Source organism: Dendrobates tinctorius, unplaced genomic scaffold, assembly GCF_039654945.1.
Source record: "Dendrobates tinctorius isolate UK_male_01 unplaced genomic scaffold, ASM3965494v1 ptg000179l, whole genome shotgun sequence".
In the NCBI taxonomy this organism is placed as follows: domain Eukaryota; kingdom Metazoa; phylum Chordata; class Amphibia; order Anura; family Dendrobatidae; genus Dendrobates; species Dendrobates tinctorius.
In genome coordinates this window covers 1,216,065-1,226,195 of record NW_027361846.1, presented here as the reverse complement: position 1 = coordinate 1,226,195, position 10,131 = coordinate 1,216,065, and the positions used below count along the sequence as shown (strand labels likewise).

The 10,131-nt window shown below is 46.4% G+C and overlaps 1 protein-coding gene across 1 annotated transcript in view; it reads left to right on the top strand.

Moving 5' to 3' along the window:
- The first annotated feature begins 7,767 nt into the window (after nucleotides 1–7,767).
- Nucleotides 7,768–10,131, top strand: part of AGAP3 (ArfGAP with GTPase domain, ankyrin repeat and PH domain 3) — a 393,235-nt gene continuing 390,871 nt past the window's right edge. Inside the window, exon 1 of the mRNA XM_073551710.1 lies at nucleotides 7,768–8,248. Coding sequence (XP_073407811.1) covers nucleotides 7,942–8,248 — 307 coding nt within the window. The 5' untranslated portion in view covers nucleotides 7,768–7,941. The remainder of the gene's footprint in view (nucleotides 8,249–10,131) is intronic.

Sequence of the window (10,131 nt, the reverse complement as noted above, 5' to 3'; positions counted from 1 at the left end):
GTATTATATATATACAGTATACAGGGGTCAGTATTATATATATACAGTATACAGGGGTCAGTATTATATACACAGTATACAGGGGTCAGTATTATATATACACAGTATACAGGGGTCAGTATTATATATACACCGTATACAGGGGTCAGTATTATATATACACCGTATACAGGGGTCAGTATTATATATACACAGTATACAGGGGTCAGTATTATATATACACAGGATACAGGGGTCAGTATTATATATACACAGCATACAGGGGTCAGTATTATATATACACCGTATACAGGGGTCAGTATTATATATATACAGGGGTCAGTATTATATATACACAGTATACAGGGGTCAGTATTATATATACACAGTATACAGGGGTCAGTATTATATATACACAGTATACAGGGGTCAGTATTATATATACACAGTATACAGGGGTCAGTATTATATATACACAGTATACAGGGGTCAGTATTATATATACACAGTATACAGGGGTCAGTATTATATATACACAGTATACAGGGGTCAGCATTATATATACACAGTATACAGGGGTCAGCATTATATATACACAGTATACAGGGGTCAGTATTATATATACACAGTATACAGGGGTCAGTATTATATATACACAGCATACAGGGGTCAGTATTATATATACACAGTATACAGGGGTCAGTATTATATACAGTATACAGGGGTCAGTATTATATATACACAGTATACAGGGGTCAGTATTATATATACACAGTATACAGGGGTCAGTATTATATATACACAGTATACAGGGGTCAGCATTATATATATACACAGTATACAGGGGTCAGTATTATATATACACAGTATACAGGGGTCAGTATTATATATACACAGCATACAGGGGTCAGTATTATATATACAGTATACAGGGGTCAGTATTATATATACAGTATACAGGGGTCAGTATTATATATACAGTATACAGGGGTCAGTATTATATATACACAGTATACAGGGGTCAGTATTATATACACAGTATACAGGGGTCAGTATTATATATACACAGTATACAGGGGTCAGTATTATATATACACAGTATACAGGGGTCAGTATTATATATACAGTATACAGGGGTCAGTATTATATATACACAGTATACAGGGGTCAGTATTATATATACAGTATACAGGGGTCAGTATTATATATACACAGTATACAGGGGTCAGTATTATATATACACAGTATACAGGGGTCAGTATTATATATACACAGCATACAGGGGTCAGTATTATATATACAGTATACAGGGGTCAGTATTATATATACAGTATACAGGGGTCAGTATTATATATACACAGTATACAGGGGTCAGTATTATATATACACAGTATACAGGGGTCAGTATTATATATACACAGTATACAGGGGTCAGTATTATATATACACAGTATACAGGGGTCAGTATTATATATACACAGTATACAGGGGTCAGTATTATATATACACAGTATACAGGGGTCAGTATTATATATACACAGTATACAGGGGTCAGTATTATATATACACAGTATACAGGGGTCAGTATTATATATACACAGTATACAGGGGTCAGTATTATATATATACAGTATACAGGGGTCAGTATTATATATACACAGTATACAGGGGTCAGTATTATATATACACAGTATACAGGGGTCAGTATTATATACACACAGCATACAGGGGTCAGTATTATATATACACAGCATACAGGGGTCAGTATTATATATACACAGTATACAGGGGTCAGTATTATATATACACAGTATACAGGGGTCAGTATTATATATACACAGTATACAGGGGTCAGTATTATATATACACAGTATACAGGGGTCAGTATTATATATACACAGCATACAGGGGTCAGTATTATATATACAGTATACAGGGGTCAGTATTATATATACACAGTATACAGGGGTCAGTATTATATATACACAGTATACAGGGGTCAGTATTATATATACACAGTATACAGGGGTCAGTATTATATATACACAGTATACAGGGGTCAGCATTATATATACACAGTATACAGGGGTCAGCATTATATATACACAGTATACAGGGGTCAGTATTATATATACACAGTATACAGGGGTCAGTATTATATATACACAGTATACAGGGGTCAGTATTATATATACACAGTATACAGGGGTCAGTATTATATATACACAGTATACAGGGGTCAGTATTATATATACACAGTATACAGGGGTCAGTATTATATATACACAGTATACAGGGGTCAGTATTATATATACACAGTATACAGGGGTCAGCATTATATATACACAGTATACAGGGGTCAGTATTATATATACACAGTATACAGGGGTCAGTATTATATATACACAGTATACAGGGGTCAGTATTATATATACACAGTATATAGGGGTCAGTATTATACAGTGGGGAAAAAAAGTATTTAGTCAGTCAGCAATACTGCAAGTTCCACCACTTAAAAAGATGAGAGGCGTCTGTAATTTACATCATAGGTAGACCTCAACTATGGGAGACAAACTGAGAAAAAAAAATCCAGAAAATCACATTGTCTGTTTTTTTTTCATTTTATTTGCATATTATGGTGGAAAATAAGTATTTGATCAGAAACAAAATTTCATCTCAATACTTTGTGATATATCCTTTGTTGGCAATGACAGAGGTCAAACGTTTTCTGTAAGTCTTCACAAGGTTGCCACACACTGTTGTTGGTATGTTGGCCCATTCCTCCATGCAGATCTCCTCTAGAGCAGTGATGTTTTTGGCTTTTCACTTGGCAACACGGACTTTCAACTCCCTCCAAAGGTTTTCTATAGGGTTGAGATCTGGAGACTGGCTAGGCCACTCCAGGACCTTGAAATGCTTCTTATGAAGCCACTCCTTCGTTGCCCTGGCGGTGTGCTTTGGATCATTGTCATGTTGAAAGACCCAGCCACGTTTCATCTTCAATGCCCTTGCTGATGGAAGGAGGTTTGCACTCAAAATCTCACGATACATGGCCCCATTCATTCTTTCATGTACCCGGATCAGTCGTCCTGGCCCCTTTGCAGAGAAACAGCCCCAAAGCATGATGTTTCCATCACCATGCTTTACAGTAGGTATGGTGTTTGATGGATGCAACTCAGTATTCTTTTTCCTCCAAACACGACAAGTTGTGTTTCTACCAAACAGTTCCAGTTTGGTTTCATCAGACCATAGGACATTCTCCCAAAACTCCTCTGGATCATCCAAATGCTCTCTAGCAAACTTCAGACGGGCCCGGACATGTACAGGCTTAAGCAGTGGGACACGTCTGGCACTGCAGGATCTGAGTCCATGGTGGCGTAGTGTGTTACTTATGGTAGGCCTTGTTACATTGGTCCCAGCTCTCTGCAGTTCATTCACTAGGTCCCCCCGCGTGGTTCTGGGATTTTTGCTCAACGTTCTTGTTATCATTCTGACCCCACGGGGTGGGATTTTGCGTGGAGCACCAGATCGAGGGAGATTATCAGTGGTCTTGTATGTCTTCCATTTTCTAATTATTGCTCCCACAGTTGATTTCTTCACTCCAAGCTGGTTGGCTATTGCAGATTCAGTCTTCCCAGCCTGGTGCAGGGCTACAATTTTGTTTCTGGTGTCCTTTGACAGCTCTTTGGTCTTCACCATAGTGGAGTATGGAGTCAGACTGTTTGAGGGTGTGCACAGGTGTCTTTTTATACTGATAACAAGTTTAAACAGGTGCCATTACTACAGGTAATGAGTGGAGGAAAGAGGAGACTCTTAAAGAAGAAGTTACAGGTCTGTGAGAGCCAGAAATCTTGATTGCTTGTTTCTGACCAAATACTTATTTTCCACCATAATATGCAAATAAAATGAAAAAAAAACAGACAATGTGATTTTCTGGATTTTTTTTTCTCAGTTTGTCTCCCATAGTTGAGGTCTACCTATGATGTAAATTACAGACGCCTCTCATCTTTTTAAGTGGTGGAACTTGCACTATTGCTGACTGACTAAATACTTTTTTTCCCCACTGTATATACACAGTATACAGGGGTCAGTATTATATATACACAGCATACAGGGGTCAGTATTATATATACACAGTATACAGGGGTCAGTATTATATATACAGTATACAGGGGTCAGTATTATATATACACAGTATACAGGGGTCAGTATTATATATACACAGTATACAGGGGTCAGTATTATATATACACAGTATACAGGGGTCAGTATTATATATACACAGTATACAGGGGTCAGTATTATATATACACAGTATACAGGGGTCAGTATTATATATACACAGCATACAGGGGTCAGTATTATATATATACAGTATACAGGGGTCAGTATTATATATACACAGTATACAGGGGTCAGTATTATATACACACAGTATACAGGGGTCAGTATTATATATACACAGTATACAGGGGTCAGTATTATATATACACAGTATACAGGGGTCAGTATTATATATACACAGTATACAGGGGTCAGTATTATATATACAGTATACAGGGGTCAGTATTATATATACACAGTATACAGGGGTCAGTATTATATATACACAGCATACAGGGGTCAGTATTATATATACACAGCATACAGGGGTCAGTATTATATATACACAGTATACAGGGGTCAGTATTATATATACACAGCATACAGGGGTCAGTATTATATATACACAGTATACAGGGGTCAGTATTATATATACACAGTATACAGGGGTCAGTATTATATATACACAGTATACAGGGGTCAGTATTATATATACACAGCATACAGGGGTCAGTATTATATATACAGTATACAGGGGTCAGTATTATATATACAGCATACAGGGGTCAGTATTATATATACACAGCATACAGGGGTCAGTATTATATATACACAGGATACAGGGGTCAGTATTATATATACACAGTATACAGGGGTCAGTATTATATATATACAGTATACAGGGGTCAGTATTATATATACACAGTATACAGGGGTCAGTATTATATATACAGTATACAGGGGTCAGTATTATATATACACAGTATACAGGGGTCAGTATTATATATACACAGCATACAGGGGTCAGTATTATATATACACAGTATACAGGGGTCAGTATTATATACACAGTATACAGGGGTCAGTATTATATATATACAGTATACAGGGGTCAGTATTATATATACAGCATACAGGGGTCAGTATTATATATACACAGCATACAGGGGTCAGTATTATATATACACAGTATACAGGGGTCAGTATTATATACACAGTATACAGGGGTCAGTATTATATATACACAGCATACAGGGGTCAGTATTATATATACACAGTATACAGGGGTCAGTATTATATACAGTATACAGGGGTCAGTATTATATATACACAGTATACAGGGGTCAGTATTATATATATACAGTATACAGGGGTCAGTATTATATATACAGTATACAGGGGTCAGTATTATATATACACAGTATACAGGGGTCAGTATTATATATACACAGTATACAGGGGTCAGTATTATATATACACAGTATACAGGGGTCAGTATTATATATACAGTATACAGGGGTCAGTATTATATATACACAGTATACAGGGGTCAGTATTATATACACAGTATACAGGGGTCAGTATTATATATACACAGTATACAGGGGTCAGTATTATATATATACAGTATACAGGGGTCAGTATTATATATATACAGTATACAGGGGTCAGTATTATATATACCGTATACAGGGGTCAGTATTATATACACAGTATACAGGGGTCAGTATTATATATACACAGTATACAGGGGTCAGTATTATATATACACAGTATACAGGGGTCAGTATTATATATATACAGTATACAGGGGTCAGTATTATATATACACAGTATACAGGGGTCAGTATTATATATACACAGTATACAGGGTTCAGTATTATATATATACAGCATACAGGGGTCAGTATTATATATACACAGTATACAGGGGTCAGTATTATATATACACAGTATACAGTGGTCAGTATTATATATACAGTATACAGGGGTCAGTATTATATATACACAGTATACAGGGGTCAGTATTATATATACGCCGTATACAGGGGTCAGTATTATATATACACTGTATACAGGGGTCAGTATTATAATGTGTACACGCGCTGTATACGGGGGTCGGTGTTATATACACGCGCTGTATACGGGGGTCGGTGTTGTATACACGCGCTGTGTACGGGGGTCGGTGTTGTATACACGCGCTGTGTACGGGGGTCGGTGTTGTATACACGCGCTGTGTACGGGGGTCGGTGTTGTATACACGCGCTGTGTACGGGGGTCGGTGTTGTATACACGCGCTGTATACGGGGTCGGTGTTGTATACACGCGCTGTATACGGGGGTCGGTGTTGTATACACGCGCTGTATACGGGGGTCGGTGTTGTATACACGCGCTGTATACGGGGGTCGGTGTTGTATACACGCGCTGTATACGGGGGTCGGTGTTGTATACACGCGCTGTATACGGGGGTCGGTGTTGTATACACGCGCTGTATACGGGGGTCGGTGTTGTATACACGCGCTGTATACGGGGGTCGGTGTTGTATACACGCGCTGTATACGGGGGTCGGTGTTGTATACACGCGCTGTATACGGGGGTCGGTGTTGTATACACGCGCTGTATACGGGGGTCGGTGTTGTATACACGCGCTGTATACGGGGGTCGGTGTTGTATACACGCGCTGTATACGGGGGTCGGTGTTGTATACACGCGCTGTATACGGGGGTCGGTGTTGTATACACGCGCTGTATACGGGGGTCGGTGTTGTATACACGCGCTGTGTACGGGGGTCGGTGTTGTATACACGCGCTGTATACGGGGGTCGGTGTTGTATACACGCGCTGTATACGGGGGTCGGTGTTGTATACACGCGCTGTATACGGGGGTCGGTGTTGTATACACGCGCTGTATACGGGGGTCGGTGTTGTATACACGCGCTGTATACGGGGGTCGGTGTTGTATACACGCGCTGTATACGGGGGTCGGTGTTGTATACACGCGCTGTATACGGGGGTCGGTGTTGTATACACGCGCTGTATACGGGGGTCGGTGTTATATAGTCGCGCTGTATACCGGGGTCGGTGTTGTATACACGCGCTGTATACGGGGGTCGGTGTTATATACACGCGCTGTATACCGGGGTCGGTGTTGTATACACGCGCTGTATACCGGGGTCGGTGTTGTATACACGCGCTGTATACGGGGTCGGTGTTGTATACGCGCGCTGTATACCGGGGTCGGTGTTGTATACACGCGCTGTATACGGGGGTCGGTGTTGTATACACGCGCTGTATACGGGGGTCGGTGTTGTATACACGCGCTGTATACGGGGGTCGGTGTTATATACACGCGCTGTATACGGGGGTCGGTGTTATATACTCGCGCTGTATACGGGGGTCGGTGTTGTATACACGCGCTGTATACGGGGGTCGGTGTTATATACTCGCGCTGTATACCGGGGTCGGTGTTGCATACACGCGCTGTATACGGGGGTCGGTGTTATATACACGCGCTGTATACGGGGGTCGGTGTTGTATACACGCGCTGTATACCGGGGTCGGTGTTGTATGCGCGCGCTGTATACCGGGGTGTGACTCGCCGTCGGGGTCTCCGCTGTGACCGGAAGTGTGGCGCTGAGGGGCCGCTGTGACCGGAAGTGCGGTTGGGGGGGGGCGCGCGGTGACGCAGGCAGCGGGGGCGCGGGCGGGGGCGCGCTCTGTGTGTGGGAGTGCGCGCCCCCGGAGCTCCGTTATTATCCGCGCAGATAGCGGCGCTCTTCTCCTCCTTCTCCGCCCCGGGGCCGTCTCCCCTCCCCGGCCTTCGTCCATTCACTCGTTGCCCCGTGTCCCCGCTGCCGCCATGAATTTCCCCCCGGCCGGCCTGTCCGGCAGTCCGCAGTCGTCCCTCTCCTCCCAGGTGTCGGTGTCCGGAGCCCCCGTCCCTTCCCAGTTCGGTACCGTCCCGCAGTTCGGCTCTGGGGCCGTGTCCGCCGCGCAGCCCCCCGGGGCCCCCCAGTATGTGCTCTCCAACTCTGTGGCCATCAGGGCCGAGATTCAGAGGTTCGAGTCCGTGCACCCCAACATCTACGCCATCTACGACCTGATCGAGCGCGTGGACGACCCGGCGCTGCAGAACCAGATCCGCGAGCACGTCATCTCCATCGAAGGTGAGGGGGGGTCACGGGGGGGTCTGCCGGGGGAGGGGGGCGTCACGGGGGAGGGGGGCGTCACGGGGGGGGGGGGTCTGCCGGGGGAGGGGGGCATCACGGGGGGGGGGGTCTGCCGGGGGAGGGGGGCGTCACGGGGGAGGGGGGCATCACGGGGGGGGGGGGGTCTGCCGGGGGCGTCACGGGGGGGGGGGGATCTGCAGGTTGAGGGGGGCATCACGGTGGGGGTCTGCCAGGTGAGCGGGTATTATGTGGATTCACTTCAAAATTCCAGATCGGTGTGATTAGTGGTCTTCATGGTAGACAGACGACGTGTACGGGAAAAGATGTCCTATCACTCAGTTGACTGTTGAGGCCGTGGCTCTGGTATTGCTGTGCCCCCCCCCCCGCCGTGGCTCTGGTATTGCTGTGCCCCCCCCCCCCCCGCCGTGGCTCTGGTATTGCTGTGCCCCCCCCCGCCGTGGCTCTGGTATTGCTGTGCCCCCCCCCCCCCGCCGTGGCTCTGGTATTGCTGTGCCCCCCCCCCCCCCCGCCGTGGCTCTGGTATTGCTGTGCCCCCCCCCGCCGTGGCTCTGGTATTGCTGTGCCCCCCCCCCGCCGTGGCTCTGGTATTGCTGTGCCCCCCCCCGCCGTGGCTCTGGTATTGCTGTGCCCCCCCCCCGCCGTGGCTCTGGTATTGCTGTGCCCCCCCCCGCCGTGGCTCTGGTATTGCTGTGCCCCCCCCCCCGCCGTGGCTCTGGTATTGCTGTGCCCCCCCCCCGCCGTGGCTCTGGTATTGCTGTGGCCCCCCCCCCGCCGTGGCTCTGGTATTGCTGTGCCCCCCCCCCCCCCGCCGTGGCTCTGGTATTGCTGTGCCCCCCCCCCGCCGTGGCTCTGGTATTGCTGTGCCCCCCCCCGCCGTGGCTCTGGTATTGCTGTGCCCCCCCCCGCCGTGGCTCTGGTATTGCTGTGCCCCCCCCCGCCGTGGCTCTGGTATTGCTGTGCCCCCCCCCCCCGCCGTGGCTCTGGTATTGCTGTGCCCCCCCCCCCGCCGTGGCTCTGGTATTGCTGTGCCCCCCCCCCCGCCGTGGCTCTGGTATTGCTGTGCCCCCCCCCCCCCCGCCGTGGCTCTGGTATTGCTGTGCCCCCCCCCCCCCGCCGTGGCTCTGGTATTGCTGTGCCCCCCCCCCGCCGTGGCTCTGGTATTGCTGTGCCCCCCCCCCCGCCGTGGCTCTGGTATTGCTGTGCCCCCCCCCCCCCCCCGCCATGGCTCTGGTATTGCACTTCCACGTCTTCTAGGCTTCTAATTTTCTCCTACAACATTCATGATGCTTTTAGCCATTTCGGGATACACCTTGGTTTTTTCGTCACATGTGTTGGCCCCCTGCTGTCCTGGACCCGCGTGTAGACAGATTCTCCCTGGTGCACCGTGTTGCCTGTGATTGCTGGTCAATAGGAGGGTGAAAGGAACACCTTTTCAGTGCTGATCTCCTGCTCTCTCCCCCTGCAGTAGCCTGTGTGGTTGCGGGGACAGTGCAGCTGAGTTTAGCTGTGTCACATTACAGAGCCATCTATCAGCTTTCCTGCTGTCACCTCTGCTATGCTGTCGGTATCACTTTTGTTCCTTCTCTCACAGTACTGCCATCTCTGCTGTACTGCGACTATAGAGCACTTGTGTCTGCTGTGCTTAGGCAGCTTGTCCTGGCTCTGCAACGAAGTCAGAGCTGTCATGTCTTACAGGAGGAGCCCAGAACAGGTCGGTTACTCCTGTGTGGGACCTCACAGTGGCTCGAGTACAAGATGCCTGAGCACAGCTGACATGAGTGTGATTCTGACACATACCGGGGCAGTACAGCAGAGGTGACAGTTCCAAAACCTTTTAAGCTCCGCTGTTCTTCCCCTCC